The sequence below is a fragment of the Spodoptera frugiperda genome, chromosome 29 (genome assembly GCF_023101765.2).
Source record: "Spodoptera frugiperda isolate SF20-4 chromosome 29, AGI-APGP_CSIRO_Sfru_2.0, whole genome shotgun sequence".
Taxonomy (NCBI): Eukaryota; Metazoa; Arthropoda; class Insecta; order Lepidoptera; family Noctuidae; genus Spodoptera; species Spodoptera frugiperda.
In genome coordinates this window covers 11,526,007-11,549,659 of record NC_064240.1, presented here as the reverse complement: position 1 = coordinate 11,549,659, position 23,653 = coordinate 11,526,007, and the positions used below count along the sequence as shown (strand labels likewise).

General features: G+C 37.3%; 1 protein-coding gene across 9 annotated transcripts; it reads left to right on the top strand.

Moving 5' to 3' along the window:
- The first annotated feature begins 101 nt into the window (after positions 1-101).
- Positions 102-23,625, top strand: LOC118268177 (FK506-binding protein 5). Of its 9 annotated transcripts, none has more exons than XM_035582521.2 (26): positions 113-311; positions 7,752-7,934; positions 8,956-9,096; positions 9,336-9,368; positions 10,548-10,730; positions 11,115-11,258; positions 11,362-11,544; positions 11,633-11,764; positions 11,851-12,165; positions 12,340-12,654; positions 13,096-13,410; positions 13,817-14,005; positions 14,366-14,506; positions 14,720-15,040; positions 15,266-15,448; positions 18,607-18,738; positions 18,811-19,134; positions 19,257-19,445; positions 19,529-19,666; positions 19,886-19,987; positions 20,400-20,714; positions 20,792-20,948; positions 21,030-21,196; positions 21,272-21,598; positions 21,682-21,861; positions 21,936-23,625. In XM_035582521.2, exons 1-26 carry the CDS (start codon positions 146-148, stop codon positions 22,121-22,123), a joined length of 5,163 nt encoding a protein of 1,720 aa, XP_035438414.2. In that variant the 5' UTR covers positions 113-145; the 3' UTR covers positions 22,124-23,625. The 9 variants fall into 9 exon arrangements, with proteins under 9 accessions (XP_050562647.1, XP_035438414.2, XP_035438413.2 ...); XM_035582520.2 differs by having other exon boundaries at positions 20,385-20,714; XM_035582522.2 differs by lacking the exon at positions 9,336-9,368 and having other exon boundaries at positions 20,385-20,714.
- The last annotated feature ends 28 nt before the right edge of the window (positions 23,626-23,653 follow it).

Here is a 23,653-nt window from a genome sequence, read left to right as displayed (position 1 = left end):
GGCATTGCGTCGCGATGTAAACAAAGGCGAAACAGTGTGGGAGCCGGGGCAGTGGCGGTGTGCGCATGCGTGGCGGCGGGGACGGGGGCGGGCGGCGCGTGCGCAGGGCGGGCGGCCGGCCGGTCAGTCCGCGCGCGCCCTCGCCATGGCTCGGTGGCTGCAGGCTCTGGCGGTCGTGTTGCTGCTCGCCGCCGCCGCGAGCGCGCGTAAATCCCCCGCCCCGAGCAAACACGAGCCCCAGATCGAGGAGGTCACCGCTAAACAGTTGGAGAGAGTGCTGGAAGACAAGGATTTCGTCGCGGTGTACTGGTGTAAGTGGCCACTCGCCCGCTGCTCGCCGACCGGCGCGCGTCTCCGTTTAATTTTGCGAGCTTTCGAAAGCTGGCCGACGGCCAGGGCGGGGGCGGTCGTCGTCGTGTCGAAACGTCTGCGACGGCGCCCGTCCAAATGGGTTATCGTCGAGTTAATGATCTTCGGACGAGCCTAGGGGAAGACCGCCTCGGCGGACTCGAGCTTTCGGTCGTGCACATGATATTTTCGATGCGAGCGGCTCGGTTTGCGATTCGCGAGTTATGCAACCGAGCTGCGGAGACAATAAAACTTGACCCGGCCGCCGACCGCTGCGGCCGTCGGCGCGGCCTAAAATGGTACCGAGTCTCATTTTCCACCGTTCCACCGATGCTGGCTCCGCCAAGGTCGCAAGGCGCCTACGCTCTTAGCTCGGCTAAAACCGTGTGCCGCCGCATTTGCCGCTGAAATAGACTTCCATTACGTGATATCGGCATTCCAACTATTTTCTTTTGTCGCCAACTGTCGATGTGATCTGTTTGTTACTACGTCACATTCCCCGCAATGATCTTTTCGTAAAAGTGCAAGCTGTGCGTGTGTGCATATGAGTGTGTGAGTTAGAAGCAAATGTAGACATAAGCTAATTCGTCAGATATACATTAATTATCTTGACGTATATGTAGTCGTTGCCATGCCTATTATGCATCTCTCACTCATCTGAAGGATGCAGTAGCTGGTCGAGACACAAAAAGTGTCATAAATCACTGTCGAACACGGCACCGATGCAAGATTGTTTCTTGGCTGAGAGACTAAATAGTTCTGAGCTACTACTATAGGTGTACTAAGAAAATAGTTTTCTTTGGTTTTATTAGGATCTGTTTAAGAAGATTTTTGTTCGGTACCTAGATGCATTTATTGAACCACGTTGGGAAAGTTATCGTAGAAAATAAAACAAACATAAACAATAACAAACATGATCTTTAAATAACTTAAAGCTTAGGAAATCAAATGAAACCTAAGAGAAAAATCAACTTGTTCTTGCATACATACTTCTTGCAACTAGCAACTAGATACTGAAATAATACAATCGTGACTATTCACTCACTACTAAGAAAGTTATTTACAAAATATTAGTAGATAACTACTTAGGCACATCTGGACATTAAAAACGTGTTCCAAATAATAATTGTTAAAATTATTTCAACACAAAATAAAATCAAATAGATGTGAAGCGACACGGCCCCTTGATATCATGAAAGCCGTCATGAAATGTTTTTTGTGTTACAAAAATAGGTTCTGGTCAGCTAGTAAGTGTTACAGAAAAGACATAATTACGAAAATGTGCTCGTACAACTGTTTCAATTGGAATACTTCCAAAATCAAGAATGTTAGCATTAATTCCTGGATTAATGAAAATTGCTTCAGAATGTGTACAAGAATACATTAATTTTAACAAATTAACAAGACCTGATGATGTATGGATGGCCATTTTGCTTATGAAATATTAAAGATGCTGTAAGTTGGTAACCATCATATTGGTGAGGACAGAATGTGGTTCAGAATACAGTAACAAGGTAAACAGCAACAATTATTTGATAAATATTTAGCAAAAACAAACTTTTAGATCCCATTTTCTCAGCAAGCTGATTTTGTAGTCTCGAACACGTGGTGTGCTGTGATTGTCATGTAGTTCTCGAAAATAAATAAACTGGAAACCTAAATGTGTAAGCAAATTCAACAATGTGGTTGTTGAACCCTGAGGTACACCGTAGCAATATTGTTTAGATTTGGAAAAGGCTTTTGACTCCCCACAGTGTAGTTTTGACAGATGTTTTAAAATGTTGGTGAATTTCCACAGATGAGCGCATCTACAACAATAGCATGAATTCTAGAATACTCAAGAGTTATTTTAAAACATTTATAGGTAATGTTATGTCATACAATTCGTGGTATGCCATGCCGAATATAAGTGATCGTCTTATATGTCAATTAAATTACTCATCACCGTCAGTTCGCTGTCTAACTGTAGCAAAGAGATTAATGCTGATCGCTCTCTCGTTGACGTACTTCCTCGTCCGACATTCCTAACATATCAAATATAGTATTGTTACTGCCAAATATCAAAATGCTAATGTCATATTAATATTGGTGGATAGTACTTATTGATCTTTCTACTAATTTCTATATTTCTTTTGCCAATATCAAAATAAGACAGAAAGCTAATTGAGAGCAAATTGTTAGCCGACAGGTACAAAAAGTGGAGCTAAATTGGCAAAGAAGTAGAATTTTGCATTAGGTATCTAGGTACTTTTAAATGGTTCCTAATGTATGCATGCCATTATATTGCACTTACTGGGTACACCTGTGTGTTAATACCATCGGATGCATTAGGACAGAATTTCCTATCTCGGTAAATAAATGTTTGTTCGTTTCAGCAAATGCTTCCATTTTCTGGTATAGATACTGAATTCTACATATCGTCTCCTAGTTCCATACTATCATAACCACTATACTTATAATTTTGTTTACCTAGACATGAATTGTACCAGTGTGGCACCTCCACATAAGCAAAAAAATTAATGGAATAAAGCCACGTTTTTTTTTTCTATCCGCACCTGGAGCATTTCTATTATTTTTGATATTGTATTTTTTTCCGTTAGTGACATGTAACTCTTGTCATTGTCATGTAGGTAGTCTTTACGCAATCTAACACTAAATGCCTCGTAAAGAACTTGTACCCTGAACGACACAGACATACTGCCAATTAACGTTCGTTGTCAACGTCATTGAGAATTTCTTACGCATTTGTTTCTCCTCACCATATGAATCAGAAGACACCGAAAATAACTAAAGATATACGAAACGGGGTCGGTGTTCACGTCATTCTGATATATGTTCACAAATAAAGTATTATAAAAAGCATATAAAAGTTGTGAATAATTTTGCCACACGCGGGTTTGAACGAGCGTATTAGAGGAATGCCACAGGGCAGTGGTAAATCGTTTCATTTTACAGTAATGAGTTTAGCCCGGTACGGAGCAATAAATGGCTAATGGTAATTTGTAATTTATGAAACAAACGACCATTTTTATTACAGAGTGTTCCTTCAATTTGATGGACATTATTTTCCTTGAATTAGTCAGATTTGTAAATAAACAGTACCAATTCTTGTATTTACATTCATATGATTTATACGTTGAGTATCTTTAAAAACATTGATTAGACATCAATAGTTTATTTGTTCTAGAGTTCTTTTTACACATTAGACGTGTTCTAAAATAAGAGAATGAAATATAAACTTAGCTATTACAATGTCTGCTATCTGTTTAACTAATCCATATTAATGAAACTGCAAATTTTATGAATATCATGAAGAATTTGTAAGACCACTTTTCTAGATTTTGTGTTTATATAATTTTAATCAAAAATATTGTGAATAGTAAAAACAAACCAATTGGATAGACGACGAAACGCCACCTCCACTCAATTTGTGCTTCTTTGAAGTTCCTTCGTATGCTTAATTGATAAAATAGTAATGGGAAACCCGAGCACTTAAAAGTGCGATCCCTTATACAGATATTAAATTCCATGTTGTCCTTATCTCTGTTCATTACGCTAACAGCTAATGTTAAAAAGTTCAAAGAGAGACAAATTGAAATGCATCTGTTTACAGCTCAACCAAAACAAAATAAATATTTCACAAGCTGTGTTTGACATTCATTGAAATACACAAAAAGCTATAATTCCAATCTCAAAATATCTGCATTGGAATTTACTGGATTCGATTCGATCAGACCAGACCACATTACAATATAAATGTGTACCTATTAACCTAATCTAAGAGAAACACAGGCGATGAAAGTTGCATAAAGAAAACACATGGATTCTTGGAAAATTAAAACTAAACAGAAGTACGGATTTTCCAAGTTTTGTTATACCAGTGGTTTGAAATTATACTCGTGACCTAAATATATTAGACCATATCATAGTTTTAATTTTAAAGTTCATGAGTTAAATTCGTATAGCAACAGAATCGTATTATATTCAGTTAGTAGGAAAAGCAAATAGCTTCCAGATGCCACTTGTTAAAGCACCTACTTTTGGTTAACAACTCATATTACGGTTAAGTTTAATTTGTTTAGATTTGGGGCAAGCTTTTGATACATTAAACAGTTTTTCAACAACTTCCACGTTCAAATTAACAGTTGTAGTTCTCTGATTTGACTAAAGCTTCCGATGGAAATGACATATCATTTTTTTATGGTATAAGCCGATAAACGAGCAGACGGATCACCTGATGGTAAGCAATCACCGCCGCCCATGGACATCCGAAACACCAGAGATGTTACAAGTACGTTGCCGGCCTTTTGGGGGTTAGGAATTTAAGGGTTGTTGGGAAATCAGGGATTAGGACAATTAGGAAAAGGGGGATAATTGGGTCTTCGTTAACCTCACTCGCACAACGAAACACAACGCAAGCGTTGTTTCACGTCGGTTTTCTGTGAGGCCATGGTATCACTCCGGTCGAGTTGGCCCATTCGTGCCGAAGTCTGGCTCTCCCAAACTTAAAAGTTCAAATTTACAGTTTTAATGTTCTGATTTGGCTAAAGCTTCTGATGAAATGACTTTCTACTTTAAGACCAAGAAAATAATAACCTGTATTTCTTATTCTATGACTTCGTTTTAGTAAACTAAATATACAGCGTGTTCTTCAACACGTGCGCAGGCGTCGTAATTGTTTTGCATGTCCTGCATACTCATGTAACGTTGCAACAGAGCTTTGCCCATGTTATTATTAGGCAGGTACTTTATATTGTATATAGTTCTAATGAGTCAATATTTTATTATTCATAATGTTGGGTAAGGTCGAGGAAGAACAGCTGTGTTTATTAATAAGGTACTGTAAAGCATTAACTTCTCCTTCTATGAAGGAAATACTACCTTTTATATCAGTTTTCTATGCGTTTCTAGTTTTGCACTTTGAGTCCATTCACCGTTTGTCTCAATGTCAACGTATTTAGAAATAGTTTAGTTCCTAGCCAAGTTTTCAGCGTCATTTACACCACATACCATTTTGTAATTTTCCGTAGCCATATTTCATTGATTCGGTATACTATAGCCAGACAGTGACGATAATACAAGTGTCAGCTTCATTATGTTTGTCACAAAGTGATTAGTTAATGGCACTGACTACTGATATGTTGCTAACATGTCCATACTTACTTATCTATACACTTTACATATTATGACAAATTGGTTCAGCCAAAAATTCTTTGTTCACGGATCTCTTATAAATCCTCGTTGTTTCTTCTTCTGGTTTCGACTGGTTGTTCATTGGCTTAGCTACTAGTGGGATTATTTCATTATCTATCATTAAAATTATGTTGCTGAGTATTGTTCGCTATTGGAACATTGCCGAATACATGGCAATGACCTCGGCCCCTAAAATTAAAATTCTTAACGAAAGCAACACAAAATAGTCATTTGTGTAAAATGAATGTATGGTGTGATTCGAAGTTTTGTTGTGAGCAAAATGGAGTTGTGTGGGATGGGTGCTGAAAACTGAGAATCTATTCGTATTATGTTGAGTTACAAAATACGTGTCATAAAATACCTATGTTTAAAAAAACACTAAAAGTTCCTAACTACTTAAACAAAACGGTTATCTTTTGACAAACTAATCTTGGCAGTGTACCTACTATTAAAGTAACCAGATGCTCAGTTGCACCAATTAAGATAAAAATAAACCAAGAATTTATATAAGAACATACACGCTTACATGAGGTTCCAAACTTCCATCATCGTGCGTCTGATTTAATAGTTTCAGTAGTCGATGAATAATTTGTCCGTATGAACCTTGTAGTACTAGGAAAACGTGTTCATACTTGAGGTATTATAAAACTGGCAAAAGCAATAAAATTAAAAGCAACATTGGTTACGAATTGAACGCTACGTTGGTTCGGGTTTTAGTTCATCGTAAATACAAATTCGAAGCTCTCGCGACTTCTTCATTCGAAACGAATTCTTAAGTTTATTTTCTTATAGTAAGGTTAATGCTGTTTATTACGTCATATATGTAAAAATCAACACCAGACGCAGACGGTTACAGTGAAGAACAATAGATACCTGTCAAACACAGAACTTGAATGTAGTCCAAATGGTTTACAAATAGAAATAACAGTGACGTCGGCAATAAAATAATTTCTGAAAACAAAACTGCTAATGGAAATAGAGAGAAACAGACAAGATTTTATTACAAAAAGTCAGACAGACATAAATGAATTTCACAATCAAGTTTACAGTGATAACTTTAAAGTATCTAACGGTGTAAAGGTGATTGTTTATTTGTCCTTCTTTCACATCGAAAAATCGTGACAGCTTGACGTGAATTTTGTTTCGAAATAGAGCCCTGCTGGAGAGTGACATGGGATACTTTATCACTGCGGGACATTATGTCATTTCCATGGGAAAACACCGCATGGGTATTAAGTTTAAAACGTTTTGCAGTTGCAACACCCTCATCTCTAGTGATGACGAAAACTGTAGCTGCTCTATATATTGTAGATACAATGTTTAATTGCACGCCTTTGACTACGTGATCGAAGAACAGCTATAATAAGACAAACAATTCAATCGTTGTGCTTTCAACACTTCACCGTTCCTTGTAAACTATTGATATGAATTTGTAGTGATCATTTACGTGGGCTTCAGAAATGTTTTTGTAACAATCATAAATATACGCAATACGTAGCAACTGTTTCTTATCCATTCGTGTAATTCTTGGCATGTCAGTCAACTGTAAGTACCTTAGCTAAATCATCAAGCTTCACATAACTGATTTCGAGAGCCAAATTATTATTAAAGATACGATTAGACACATCAGTCATCACATTACTATTTTCAGTCTAAGAATACCAAGATATTTCCGTAAAATATTTTGCTCTGTTACACACCACGTGTTATTTTAAATTTTATTTTTCCACGATTAAGACATAAAACTGTATGGCAACTAGAGTTTTATATTTATCAAATCGTTTTTATAGGCAAGTTGTGGCATGGCCATTTTATGTTTTTCTTAAATCGTATTTAATACTATGACTGGTTATACGAAATGATGACTACTATTCATTACTGAATTTTCAGCATCACAACTGGAAAGAAAGATTTATTTATTATATGACAGTGATTCATATTAAGCATATCGTCGTAAGGAAGAGTGCGTAGTAACTGCAGTGCCTAAGAGCTAAGAGACAAATAATTTTACAAGTAACACTCGTCGCGATACTTTAAATTACATTTCATATTTTTGAAAGCTTGGCGTCAGTTGAGAGGCGGCACACAGTTATTAATTAAGACATATCAATTTTTACTAGTCAACGCGACACAAAATGAAAACTGAATCGAAATTAATCATAAAAACTTAAATGAAAATAGTGTCCTTGATGAAATATTTTCATAAACAGATGCAAGAAGCTGTGTAACGTGTGACAAGGTATTAGAAGAACTTGAAAAGATTGATGATGACACGGACACGTTCGGAGTGGACTTCGTTAAGATCAACGACAAGCGGCTCGCGAAGCAGTATGGCATCACGAAATTCCCCGCCCTCACGTACTTCCGTGAGAAGGAACCGATCATTTACGAAGGTCAGACAAATTACACTTACCTATTCCATAAACCCACCCCAAAAATCAGTTAATTCCAATTCCATCCAGTTCTAATCATCTACAATTTGAACTTTTAGACAACTTAGATTGAATGCTGCTCTAAGAACCAACTAAGAAACAGCAAAGACTTATTTTACGTTTATCGCTGCTATTGAAATGCCTCTAAAATAAAGGGCTCCCTTGAATCGTATCAATTTACAGACGAAACAGATTTATAAATAGAAAAATAGCTGCGGGCTTTAAAACTCATTTAATTCTCCATTTATCAAATAAAAAGAATTGAATTGGGTGGTCCAAATAAATGATGGGAACGACCCAGAAACATTAGCAAATTGATTTGATGATATACAGTTCAGATAATCCATGGCTTCAAATACAGACAATGACGTTGTGAAAATGAATTGTGATTATTCAAATGTCAATTAACAAAGCATTAGGGACTGAATATCAAATGTAACTCAATTAGCTACTAGAAAACTATCATTTAAAATGATTTTCCCATCCTCTAGCCTTGAAAATGTATGTAGATACATTATATAAAGAAATCTTTCGATCCAGATCCAATTGCAAAATAAAGTAAGCTTCTAAAGTCTGTGAACATTATCTGAAGTTTTATTGTCCAACTAATTATAAACGGTGATTCAAGACGGCTTCCCTTGATTGTTAATTTTATAACTGGGCTCTTATACCGGATTTCAGCTATTTATACGAGTAGTGATTTAATCTTTCTGACTTCTTCAATTTGTTCTGCAACGTCCTCAATATGATGCTTCTCAGAATGTTCTTCATAAATTAGCTTTGTTGAGATTTGTCTAATGCTTTCGAGTGTATTTTCTGTAGTGAATATTTTAAGTAAATAATAATGGAGACTATTATTTCAATGAGAACGTAGGTATCATACTTGATTCACCGTTATTCACATAATTATATATCTACCTATGACGCATTGATATATGTTCTAATTTACTAATCAGTTTTGTGGCAATCTTGACAATTCTAGGAGATCTCATGGACGAAGAGAGCGTCCTGGATTTCTTGACGAGTTTAGAAGCAATGGACCTTCCTGACCGGATAGAAGAAGTCAACCAAAAAATCCTAGCGAAAATCATCGAGGATACTGACTATGTAGCAGTTCTCTTCTGTAAGTATTGGAGTGTTACTTACTTCATGTGTTTTGTCATCGTATTTTAGCAATTGTGGTAAATTCGATCCATTTTTTCAACTAACCATCGTAATCAAATTGGTACTGTAAATTCTTGACGTAGCTCTGTCGACTAGATAATCTTCCTCTCAGTCGTGTACATCATAATATTTGTTAGTGGAGGTTAGAACATGCGTCTGTATATTGTGCAGTGTGTTTTGATTGTGTTTTTGACGTAGGTCCTGATCACAAAAGTTGCGGCCCGTCAAACAGTAAGTAAGATTCTCAGCTGGCGGCATGCCTCCTTCTAATGTCAGCTTGGCTGTTACTCTTCTCGCTTATTTAGATTAGTATTTGTGTATTTATGTCATATCTATGTGCTTCATGCTTACCACGGATGTTATACAGGGTATTGGTATTTTTATATTACCTATGAATTGTTAATTGGTGTAGCTCTACGTGTACCGTGCTGTTAAAACCAACAATCGATGATGAATACGGCTAATTAAAATATTGGCTCTGATACAACATATTGAGACGATGTGACTCATATAGCAAATTATATTCAACCGTAATAATCTAACGAGTATTATTATCATTAATTACATCCACAAAACACTCACTTTCAATGAAATACATTATTATATTGATTGAATTGGAATCTGCAAGACAATAGTTAAAATTATTAAGTATCTTTTCTAACGATATTCGTGTATCTAGTCTAAGGGAAAGCTAGAATCAAAAACGCGTTTGCATTATCGGGCCGTGAGGCGAGCTATTTCGGCTGTGCTATTTGCGTCTCGCCAGCAAGCTCGGATTGACGGACCGACATGTCACGACTACAGCGTCAGACGAACATTCGTCCCCTTAACGACGACAGAAAAACTATTAAAAACAAATCGGAGTGCATATTTAAACATTACCACTCCGTAGTACTGGAGTAGGTACGCTAAAAATCCGTGTTTTAAATGAGATCATACGATGACCTTGACCTAAATATTATCAAGCGTACCGTCTTCACATGTCCATCACATAACTTTGTTTACAATGATCTCTTTTAAGACAAGTTATTATTGAAACACATCCACTTCATGAACGTGCATAAAAATAGATGGCATAAATTGACATGATTAGAGATACCCAATACTGATCGATAAAGTGAACACTACATGATGATTTAGCACAATCCCTTTAGATGTTTATCATTCGAGATACTCCCGCTTTAATAATAAAATAGTTATAGAAACAATATTTTTGGCAAAGCAACACCACCACACATAAAGCTAATAGGTTTTTGCACGACACAGCTTTATATTGCACACTAAATTTTAACACACAGCAAACTTATAGGCATTTAGGCAATAACTGCATCGCTTCACGTCCGAGGCATGAATTAGGCACAAAGAGATCCGGGCGAGTCATAAAATGAAACAGAATGCAATGTGTTACAGACAAGCCAGAATGTAAGAAATGCGCAAAGGCTCTGCAAGAGCTGGAGAACATTGACGACGAGGCTGACCAACTCGGGATCGGTTTCGTGAAGATCCACGACGAGGAACTAGCCGAGGAGTACAATCTTGGAGACCTGCCAAGACTGGTGTACTACAGGCATCAGATACCTATTATCTATGAAGGTTTGTGACTCATATTTTACGTTTGCTGACGTTTGTATCACGGAAACGGATGATGGTAATGACGATGGCTACTGGTTCATGTTTAATCTCAGCACTTTCTTTTGTATATAATTGGAATCAGAAATGCCAAGAGTTAGGTATAAGTTGGATGGTAACTATCTGAAATTGGCACTAGTAAATAACGGATAATAGCTTTAAGACTTGGAATAATATCAGCAAGTCTGTTCCTAAACATTTGCGTAACGAATACACGTCCATTAATAGAATTCAGAAATACTTTTGCTTACGATAACTCAGTTTTATTTATTTTCAAATGTGGTACCGTACTTATTAGTTTAAATATTTTGGGAGATAAATTCAGTCCAACCTACGTATGTATTTCAGGTGAGCTGAGCAGAGAAGAGGATGTACTGGAGTGGTTGATCACTAACAAATCTACCGGTGACGAAGAAGATATCATTGAAGATGTTACAGCAAAGACTTTGAATACCTTAATCGGGAATGTTGACAACCTTGTCGTACTGTTCTGTAAGTATTGTGTATTACAAATAGTATCGTGTTAAATACCCTGTAAAGGTTGTCAAACGTTTTAAGCAAATGTTATTATACTAACATTTTGTTTCTTTTCCAGACGACCACGGCGACGATGAGTCGATGACAGTTCTGGGAGAGCTTGAGAAGATTGACGATGACTGTGACCGCCACGGCATTCAGTTCGTCAAGATCGACGATGTCAAAGCAGCCAAAGACTTCGGTATCGATGACCTACCATCCATCGTCTACTTCGAGAAGCAAATCCCCAACGTTTACGACGGTAAGATATATGAAGGTTATGCTGTTATAGTTTGAAGGTTATATGAATATAATTTTAGCTCAAGTTAACGTTTGATTATTTACACCAGGTGACCTTGAGAACGAAGAAGAAATCTTGGAGTGGCTCGTCGACCAGCTCGAGAAGGACGAGATTGAAGATGTCACCGATGAAATGTTGGACCGACTTATTAAAGATGGCAAGACTGTCGCCGTGTTGTTTTGTGAGTATATTTCTTGGCAATAACTCGAACCATAAAACTCCCTTGAGCTCAGTCACTGAAGGCCATGTTTTAATGCTCTGTTACAGATGATAATAACGACCGTAAATCACAGAAAGTACTTAACGAACTGGAGAATATTGATGATGAATGTGACCAACTTGGCATTGCGTTTGTGAAAATTGATAATGATGAAGAAGCTCAAGAATACGGTATTGAAAAAGTCCCTACGCTACTTTATTTCGAAAAGGGAATACCTACTTACTACGAAGGCAACTTAGAAGAAGAAGAAAAGGTTCTGGACTGGCTCAGACATCAGACTGAGAGCGACGAGATTGAAGACATTACCGATGAGATGCTGGACCTGATCATCGACAAAATGCAATACGTCGCCGTCCTGTTCTGTAAGTACTTTTTTAACTTCTACTCACACGGCCTTAACATTGGTTGTGTCGCTTGAAACAATGCCAGATTTTTATATTGCCACACATCTAAAAATAGGGAATTTCATAATTCAGTAGAGAACACTATCAAGAACTGACATATAAATGAAATACAGTCCTTCGAATTTATTACAGACGACAAGGACCAAAAGAAGAGTCAGAAGATTTTGGGTGAGCTGGAGAACATTGACGATGAGTGTGATCAGAATGACATCGCCTTCGTCAAGATCGATGATGACAAGGAAGCTAAGGAGTATGGTATTGAGACTATTCCTACGATGGTGTTCTTCGAGAGAGGTATCCCTCACGTGTACGAAGGTGACCTGATGAAGGAAGAGGAGCTGCTGGGATGGTTGCTCCACCAGAAACGTCACAGCGAAATCCCTGAAGTCACTGATGAAATGATGGACAAACTTATTGTCAGCACACCCTACTTGGCTGTGATCTTCTGTAAGTACAACATATAAATTGTTTTAAAGTATAACAGTCATAATTTCAGAATTTAATGTGTTTCTTATACATAATGGTTCTGACGCAAATCTATAAAACTTCGAGTGGGTGCTAGACTAAAACCAGCATTGAAAAACAAAATAACATTATGATGACTTTACAATGCTCTTCAATGTTTATATACTTAAAATTTGATAGTCTACATGGTTACTCATGATCATAACACTTTTGATATTTTTAAACAGTTTTAACTCCCGTGCTGGTTTGTGTCAGTTATGTTTAGGTATCTTCGTAATAAAGGAGTAAGCTTAATACGAACAGGTGATAATATTGAGAAGTATTCGAAATATCCAACAAAACTAGATACGTTACGCTTTAACTGATTTGACCAACTAAACAATCAAAAAGCAATACTAAATCCCAACAAAAATAAAATTTCAGACGACAGAGAAGACAAACAAGACATCAGGATCCTTAACGAGCTTGAGAACATCGACGATGAACTAGAAAAGGAAGGCATAGTCATTGTACGAATGGACAATGAAAACGAGGCTAAAGAATACGGTATTGACCATCTACCAACTCTCGTGTACTTTGAAGAGAACATCCCCGCTATATATGAAGGAGATCTGATGAATGAAGATGAAGTACTCGAGTGGTTGATTGAACAGAAGAACAGTGCTACCATCGAAGAAGTTACCGATGAGATCTTAACTGATCTTATTGAGGAGCACGAATACGTTGTGGTGTACTTCAGTAAGTATTCAGTTTTGTATAACCTTAATGATTGTAAATGAAACTCTTTAGGGTCAGAACTAGGATGAATGGAACATGCGATAATGTATTATCGAATGGTAATGCCAGAATAGACAAATGTTTAGAAAAACACTTGACCGTTCACACTTAACCGATGATACGCACTAACGTATAGTGCAAACGATGATACGCTCGACGTATTTTACGTCAGTTATAAACCGATGCTTAACCAAGAGAATTATATTTTCTTGCAATAATAAAATAGAAGAATTGAAGAAAAAGACGAGTTGTCATTATAATACAGTCATATATTGATGTTTAAACTTAGATCTAATTCCACCGAGTTTTAGGCCAATATGAACACCGACATTAAAAAATATCTAATCACAAAATCCCTATCTTCCAGGTGGTAACTGTGAAGAAGGCGAGGAATGTGACAACATCCTGGACGAGTTGGAGAACATTGACGACGAGCTGGACGAGACCGGCATCATCTTCGTCACCACTGAAGACATCAGCCTCGCCAAGAAATACGGCATCAAGACCTTCCCTACACTTGTTTTCTTCAGGAACAAGGATCCTCTTATTTACAAGGGTCAGTACAATTTTGTTTATAGTTGAATTTCTGGATATCAATATTTTGATATTATGAAGAATATTATTTTACTTCAAGTGGTGAATATGGTTGTTGACTATAATCGGTGTAGTTAATGTTCCTACATTGGTATCTGTCTTTGGTGCCATAGAATACATCCTACAACTTGATATTTATCGCTGAACAAATTTGATCAGATCGTCTGTTATAACCACTTACTTTACACAAGTTTTACCATAAACAGGACTATTATAATTAAGGATAGGGACTTAGAAAGAAATTATTTTAAAACTGAAATGTTTAGTCTATCTTACCTATTAAATAATCACATAATTAACATTACGTTTCTTATAATTATAGGTGACATCGAGGATGAAGATGAGGTACTGGCCTGGTTGACCGATGAAGACACCCTGGAGATCCCCGGCAAGATCGAAGAGGTTAACTCTAGGATGCTTGAGAAGATCTTGGAAGAGAACGACCACGTCGTTGTATTCTTCTGTAAGTATCACCTTTAAATAACATCATATTGCTATGTTTCAAGTAGCTTAACTAAGGTTCTGGTACTAAAGATTTTAGTTAAAACTTTAAAACATTCAAATATTTAAAATATTCAAATCATCATTAAATGAAGTAAGAACATTAATGGAATTACCACAAAACTCCTGATGACGATCATTAATGATTAACCCATGAAAATTCATATTTCCACAGACAAAGAAGGCGACAAGAAATCTCAAAAGATTCTGAGCGAGCTCGAAAACATTGATGATGAATGTGAAGAGAAAGACATCGATTTCGTCAAGACTTCCGACGATGGCATCGACAAGGAGTATGACCTTTCCGATCTACCAGCCCTAGCCTTCTACAGACACAAGTTCAGGACTATCTACGAAGGCGATCTGATGCATGAAGAAGCTATCCTCAAATGGGTGTTGGAACTCCACGACTCCCAGCCTGACGTCATCGAGAATGTAGACAGAAAAACCTTGAAAGACCTCATCAATGACGTCGAACATCTAGCCGTGTTTTTCTGTAAGTATACTTTCAAAATAGAATATTTTCGTAGAAAAATTCCTAAAGTTTCCATTTAGTTATTATAATATTAAATACAGTAAATCATTTTAATTTATTTTCTGGTTTGGCTGTTGTCCAATTTAAGAGTTTCGTCTTCTATTCGTGTAGACTACAGACAATCTTATAATTTTGTTTCCTCTAAAATTCTTAGAATATTTTTTGATTTATTTCTTTGGCTTACAGATAGCGAAGACTGTGACACATGTGATGATATCCTTGAGGAGTTGGAGACGATAGATGACGACACAGATAAGCACGGCATTCAGTTCGTTAAGTCCAAGGATTCGAAGCTCGCGTCAGATATCGGTATATTCAGCTTCCCAGCACTCGTCTACTACGAAACAGGTGTTCCAATCATGTACGACGGTAAGTGACCTCTCCCGTATGTTAATGAACCTAATAATCTATGTAAATATATCCTTTGTATTATTTCTATCAGCTCTGGCGACTATTCTGGTGCTGATAACGAAAATGAAACTGTGTATGTAAATACAAAAGGTTCAATATATAAAATCTAACATTTTTTCCTGTTTATAGGTGATTTAAAGAACGAAAATAAGGTTCTGCAGTGGCTTGTAGATCAAAAAAGTAAGAATCCACATCCATATAATAAACGTTTCTAATGTTATATCTGTTTAAGGTCGAGGGATTTTGTTTAATGTTAAAGTATTATGAATAAAATAAATATTACGTGCATGACATCATTCTTGATATATCTCTATGAAACAAGTGTTACTACTTTACGCCTAAAATGCTGGATGTTTGAGCTATGTCATTTTGCATGACAGTTACTAATGCCTGCAGGTGAAGATAGCCACCGACATAATAAAGCTAATATTAAATCGAAGGCCAATGCAGATGGTGATAAAAAATCATCGGGGTTAAGAAAAGGTGATAATGTAGATGCATTAAAGAGGAACACCCCGAAAAATGTGAAATCTGCTCAATGGAAAACTATGGGTTCGCTGAAAGTAAGATTTCCAGGAACTGTCGATAAGAAAGATCGGCAAAAAAGCAAAGTGAGTTCAAAGGAGGATGAAGAAGACGACGATGAAGGTGACGTTGACGACGATGACGATGATGATGATGAAGATGAAGATGACGATGACGAGAATGATGATGATGATGATGATGATGATGACGACGATGATGACGATGACGACGATGAAGATGAAGATGACGATGAACAAGACAATGCAAAATTAGCGGCTATCAAAAACATTCTAAAATTTAAAAATCCAAATGATGACGCTACTTGGAAGAAAGTCGGTAAACTCAATATACGTTATCCCGGCAACAACCCTGGCAAAAAATCGATGAAATCTAAAGATGACGATGACGATGATGATGACAATGACGATGATGACGATGACAATGACGATGACAGTGATGATGACGATGATGACGACGACGATGATGATGATGATGACGACGACGACGACGATGATGATGATGACGACGATGGCGATGATGACGATGATGATGACGATGACGACGATGATGACGACGACGATGACGATGATGACGATGACGACGACGATGAAGAAGAGGAAGAAGATGAAAAAAAATCTAGGCATCATTCTAAAATAGGTAAATTCAATCGTCACAAGCAAGTTGACGATGATGATGATGATGATGACGACGATGATGATGATGATGAGGATGATGATAGCGATGAAGATAGTATATTCGGTAGAATAAGACGAATGTTTACAGGTAATTGAGTAGCGTTGGCCCCGGGACCCCCGCATCACATCTGCATGGTCGACGGCCCGCATGGGACCCTCTCTCTAGCTATCGCCTGCAGTCATTCGCGACCGCTTAATGACCAATAAATGTTTTCAAATCTTATACTTACTAACATTATCATTAGAAATAGCGCTTAACTGTTGGCGCAAAGTTTACAAACATGCACAGTATTAACGCAGTTAACCGTTTATTGTAATTACCGTATATACGGGTTGTAAACGAGATTTTTACTGACTGCAGGCGATCGCTGTTTCTACATTGGATTGGGGGCGAAACCGGCCGTCCCAAAAATGACTTACGAACCCTACCAGTGCTGTCCCACTAAAGTTCAGAGTCCAACCAAAGTAGCGAAGGCCACGCCGACCAAGGTGCCGAAGAAAATCGAGAAGCAGCCACAGAAACCCGAGAAGGAAGTCAAGGGCAAAAACAAGGCCCTTGCTAAACCAGACAAACCGACCAAGGGGAAAAAAGGTTTAATCGAGTCTGATAATAATATTTGGTGGTGGTAAATTTAAATTAATGTTAGAAGTTGTTGCTCTGATATCCTCGGATATGGGGGCAAGGCAGGCATCAAGTGGACACAATGTTATCGTCGCTGGCCCTAGCCTCCTCCCAGCTCACTAGACCTCCATGGCTAACGTTGCATCTGTCTGTACCGGCTATTAACATTGCTAGCTTTGCATAACCTCGTGTCCCTTGATCCCTGCAAGCACGTAACAGGGTTGATTGTTGTAACCGTTGCACAAGGACTGTACTCGCACGCCTGTCGTGTCTCGTGATACTGTACCAGTACTGCGACTCGTTTACCTGCCTCCGAGCCTCGCGGCGTCGGTGCGAATACAGCCCCCACTGATACATCCTACAAAATGTGCTTTACTATAAATTCAAGATCATGTGCCCACTAAATATTGGGATGTCTAGAGATATTGTAAGCAGGTGTACAAATCGTTATTTTCATTGTAAATTGATTCCAATATTTAGAAATTAAAATGTAAATCGAGACGTAACAATAACGACGCAAGGCATTTCTCATTGTATTTTGCCGTGACATCTTGAAAGACTTATAATAAGTTGTAAGGATTTCATGTTCATATAGTTTTCTAGTCTTCATGGAATCTCATTATTTTGTAATACTACATTTGATAAAATATTACTTTTATAATTTATAGACATAAAAACTTATAGTTCTTAATATTTTGTACCAACATTAAACTAATGAATTATTTGATGAATAATTTTCATAAGCGCAGTGCCGGATATCAGTGCAATATATCAATTCATTAATCATTGTTCAGTAAGCAATAGGTCGGACTGCGTTGGACGATGTCTATGACCAGCCAGCCGTTAGGTAACGACTATGTATTTGTAAACTTAGTTTCCATTGAAGACTAATGTTGCGGTTAGAGTCGTCTAAAGCTTTCCGGTCGAACAGTGCTGGCGTTGTGTGACTATTAAGTCGATATGTAAGTTGTATTGTTTGGCCGAAAATTCGCATGAATGTTTAATTTATTTATTTGTTACGTTGAATTGTTGAGTCGGCGCTGAAACAACTTTTTTTGTTAAATAAATACATTTTTCTAATAAATCAAAAACCGTCATTACTCATTTCACACACGAATGATGTCAGCATGGTATTGCCGTAGTTGTATCCGCGCATGCCAATTATTGGATTTTACTGGTGAGTTTCCCAAACTATGAAATGGATGTGGTTTCTTTATAGTATTTTGTTAGTTCATAGGGTTTTCAGCGTGAAGTAAAATGTGAAACTATTTTAGGGGATCTATTGGACGAATCTGAGGTGTTGGATTGGATGGTTAGACAGAAGGAAGATGAAAGTATAGAGGAAATTGATAGAGACCAATTATTCAAATATATCGAAACTAAAGAATTCCTCGCTGTCGTATTCTGTAAGTATATTACTAGTAAATCTAAAATTGGTCATTAAATATGGACAATTGTGACAAAGGAATGTATTTCAGATAAAGAAGAAGATCCAGATAGTCCAAAAGTACTAAGGCACGTGGAACTAATAGACGATGAAGCAGCTGAATACGGAATCAAAATAGTAAAATGTAGCGATCGGTTGATGGCGAAGAAATATGGGTTCCGTAACCCGCCAGGTATAACTTACTTCAGGAAAACAAAGGCGATCAACTACGACGGCGACATCGACGATGAAGAAGAAATACTTGACTGGTTGACCAATCCTGAGAACATGGAGTTGACTGATCACATCGAGAAAGTCAACAGGAAAATGTTCCAAAAGATCAGGCAGACTTCGGATTACGTAGCGGTATTCTTTTGTGAGTTTTCTTTTAATTTGCTATTTGTTGATTTATTTATATTAAGTTAAGAATTTCTGATGATATCCTTTCATAACTGATACTTACAAATCCAATTGTATTGCACATAACACATGTTTTAGACAGTAATGACTGCAAACAGTGTCCTAAAGTGCTAGCAGAAATTGAGCACATTGATGACGATGCTGATGATTCTGGTATCAACTTCGTGAAGATTGACGATAGGCAGATGGCCAAGGAGTTTGGAGTATTCGCTTTGCCTGCGGTCTTGTTCTTCAAGATGGGTTCAAAGGATCCTGTTATTTACGCTGGTAGAGTTTTTGTTATAACCTTGTTCATACTTTGAATAATCCTTTTGATGCAAAGTGTTTATTTGACGATCATTTTCTTGTAGGAGATTTATATGATGAGCAACAACTATTAAGTTGGTTGTTAACTCAGAAGAATCCAGCTGGTGACATTATAGAAGCCCTCGAAGGACAAGATCTTCTGGACTTGATCGAAGAGTCCGGATCACTTGCAGTTTACTTCTGTAAGTTGCATGCCTGTGAGGGAATTACACAATTCTATACTGCACACACATTACACACTCACACAGCTAATTTTATATGCTGATATTTACACTCTAATAATTATATTTACTCAAACAAAAAATAATATGAAATATAGTGTTGAAGACAAGGAGGTCTTTACTGCATTAACCATAAAAATATACGTGTATCTGTTATTAATTTATCTTGCTTTTTATTAGGGAACAAAACGTTGTGTGAAATGTGCTCTTCGAAATTATTGAAAAGGTCATCGAAAAAGAAAGCTATAGAACACGAGGAGGATGAGGGACCGGATTCAGAGGGTACTTCTATCCCTTTAGAGCCGTACCTCGAGTGCCGGCGACATGATCCCTTGCAATCGCAATTTGTTTAATGATCCATTTCTATGTAGCCTTTACTTTTTTGCATGTGGCATGAAAGCACTTTTAGTATAGGTACTTAAGGTCTTTGTTATGAATTATGAATTTTTAGATTAGTCCCTGTTTCCACACCCACTTGTGTCGAGTCTGGTCTGCAAAGTGTCCGTCCACGTTCGCAACTAAATTGTGATCCACGAAATGCATAACGAATGATATTGTTGTTTTGGTTTTTGTAGCAGCACAAATTAAAATATCCATGGTAGTCACAATAGTACTGAAACAGTTTGTCCATCCAATAGAATTTGCTCACAAAATGGTAAAACACTTTAATTGGCAATAGATCGCGATTTTACAGATAGTTTGGACTGCGAGCAATGCGCTGGGATATTGGAAGAGTTAGAGAATATCGATGATGATTGCGATAGACATGGCATCAAATTCGTAAAGACGCAAGACTATTCCATAGCCGAATCCTATGGAGTGACAGATTTCCCAGTCCTGGTGTACTTTGAAAATAACGTACCAAATGTGTATGAGGGATCTCTGGCTGAAGAGGAGGAAGTGCTACAGTGGTTGATTACGCAGAAGACCGAAGATCGTATCGAACTTATAACTCGAGTTATGTTAGAAAATATGGTTGAGGACACGCAGTATTTGGCTGTCTATTTCTGTAAGTACAGGACATGGGACAATTTTCACCGAATGGCAATGTTACAATTCGTTATAAAATATTTTTTTTGTTTTTAGACAAATTAAACTGCCATATCTGTGACCATATTCTTGAAGGACTTGAGAGTATAGACGATGAGTGTGATGTCTACGGTATACATATGGTAAAGATTCAAGATCCGCAACTCGCAAAGAGATATTCAATTAAAACTTTCCCTGCTATGGTTTACTTCAGGTAATATTCGTCATAAAACAATCTTATACTTGACAAAATGAAACTGAAGTTAAAGTTTAACGAAAATCACATTTCTTTTAGGAACGGCAACCCTCTTCTGTTCGAAGGTGATTTGCAAAATGAAGAGTCCATTCTAGAATGGCTTATTGACGATGACAACAGAGAGTTAGCTGATGAAATTGAGTCTGTCAACGAGAGAATGTTGGAGAGATTACTTTACGAATCACATCTTTTGGTCGTCTTCTTCTGTAAGTAGGACTAACAATAGAAACTATTCGACATGTTGAAGGGATTAGCAATTTTATAACAATGTATCTTTACAGACGACGACGAAGACTGTGCAGAATGTGAAGAAATTCTCGAATCTCTTGAACAAATTGACGGAGAAGTTGACCAATTTGGTATTGATTTCGTCAAAATCGCCAGCCAAGAAGCAGCTGCAACATACAACATTGTTAACATACCTTCTTTAGTGTACTTCCGTAAGCAAATACCGATGTTGTACGACGGAGACCTCCATCAAGTGGACAGGATCTTACAATGGTTGACATCTCAGGACGTCTTTGAAATCAAAAACGAAATTGAGGAAGTGAATCGTAAGATGTTGGACAAATTGTTGGAGGAGAACGAATTCTTGGCTGTATACTTCTGTAAGTACCATGAGCATTTACTGAAATAATCGGTTTCTAAATAGTAAATGTGGATATTTAGTAAACTGTTATCTTGGTTTTAGATGAAAAATCAGCTGAAAGTCGTGCGGTTTTGGACAAATTGGAAAACATTGACAGCGAAACTGATAACTTGGATATTACTTTCGTGAAGATGCAAGATCCACGATACGCTCGCAAATGGGGAGTTACCAAGTTGCCGGCTATTGTGTACTTCAGGAAGAGATTCCCAAGTATATACAGAGGTAAGGAAACTTCAGTTTAAACGTCTCTATTTTGTTAATGTAGAATTTTAATGGTCCATTTTAATAATTTGCAGGAGACCTCTTGTCTGAAGACGAAGTCCTGGAGTGGCTCCGAAAGAACAGGTTCCGGCAGCCTGAGCTAAATATCTTCATGTACGCTCTCATAGCGCTATCGATAGCGTTCGTGATGTACACGGCCTTCTTACTGCAGTGCTTCAAGCCTGCCCCGCCCGCGCCCGCGCCGCATCCGAAGCAGGCGTGAGCCCACAGACTCTTAGTCTTCTTCATAGATTGTGACTTATCGGCCTCACGGCTTAGACTATACCGACTTCGACACATGATCAGTTAGTCCTTGACGATCCACCGATGCAAACTTTCTTCAGACATGGACTAAGGATCAACTTATACGTTTACGTTCTTGGGATCAAACTTTTATAGAGATTTTTAGTGAACGACGAAAACACTGGATTGAAATAAACAAGTTTTTACAACTCTGATCTAGGATCGGTTTGATGGTGACCTTCATTTCTTGTTCAATGGCATTTTGAAGTACGATCGTTTCGTTAAGACTGTATTCTCGGTAGAAATCTGAATGGAAATATAGTGTGAGATGTACCGTTTTCCATAATCCAATCCGTGTTTATGATACAGTGATTATTTTCACCGATTATGTCTTCTTGTTACTTAATGTCTATAGCCTTATAGGTTTCGTTGAGCCTTTGTTAAGTTTGTGTTTGAGTTTTTTGAGCTCTCGAACAATGTTACTTATTGATAGAAATCAATTTTACTTTAATTGGAACATAAGATGTATAAGACATAATCGTTATGTTCAATCTGCTTATTTGGAAATATTCCGATAGTTTCTTGTCGTGTGTTTCGTGCCGTCTCTTGAGTTAAGTTTTTGTAGCTTTTTGTTTGGTCAGTGATTTTGTTTTAGAGCTCATTTTTTTCGAGTGACTGTCCAATGGGCGGGAGCTGGACTGACGCCCGCATGGTACTACGATACTTCTTTATGTTCTAGTTCTTTGTTAATTACATTATATTCTCGTGCCAAACTAGTTTCTTCGATGTTAGATTCTCGTAATATTATTATGCATACGTTGATGATTGTGTAGTTTATTTCGAATCCTATTAGAGTATTTTCGTCTAACGATTCATCATTAGATCCTTCTATTTCCTCTCTTATTACATAAGTAATTAAAGATACTTTTTGCTTAACGTCTTCCAGCTATGAATCACCTCCCAAATAAACAATATTTACGTGTCTATTATAATATTTATCAACAACTGCATCATCATCAATGTTACAAGTAACGTAGTAACATGCCCGATAAACTGTATCATTCCCGCTCGTAATGTATATTATTGTGTATAATTATAATGATACCTTCAACCAGGAAACGTAAGGGAGGCATGTTGGCTATAAACGCACAAATGTGAGACAAGGAACCATGTAGGTCGTACTTCAATGAAGGAGATTGGACAAGGACAGATGTAGCTGGAGGTGTATGAGAGAAAGAGATAGATAATATCCGAGTAAGTATATGAATTATCAGGAATATAAAAACATGGGATCCTCATAACCTTGAGTATTCTGCAATACACGTTATCTGCGAGACGTACTCGTACCACGTTTGTGCGTAAATAGCCGAATAAAAAAATATGCTCAAATGAGTCGTGCGCTAAGACATGCGCATTCGTTAATGTTAACGTTGTATATAAAATGTAAATAAAATATAAAATAAAATAAAAATAGTAAAATTATATCGTTTTCTTTTTATCCCTAACTTAG

Excerpts from the sequence above, each read along its gene's own strand:
- LOC118268177 (XM_035582520.2), top strand. The coding sequence starts at position 146 with ATGGCTCGGTGGCTGCAGGCTCTGGCGGTCGTGTTGCTGCTCGCCGCC. Across the intron at positions 12,166-12,339 it reads ATACGTCGCCGTCCTGTTCT|ACGACAAGGACCAAAAGAAG; the intron begins GTAAGTACTTTT and ends AATTTATTACAG. Across the intron at positions 14,507-14,719 it reads CCACGTCGTTGTATTCTTCT|ACAAAGAAGGCGACAAGAAA; the intron begins GTAAGTATCACC and ends ATATTTCCACAG.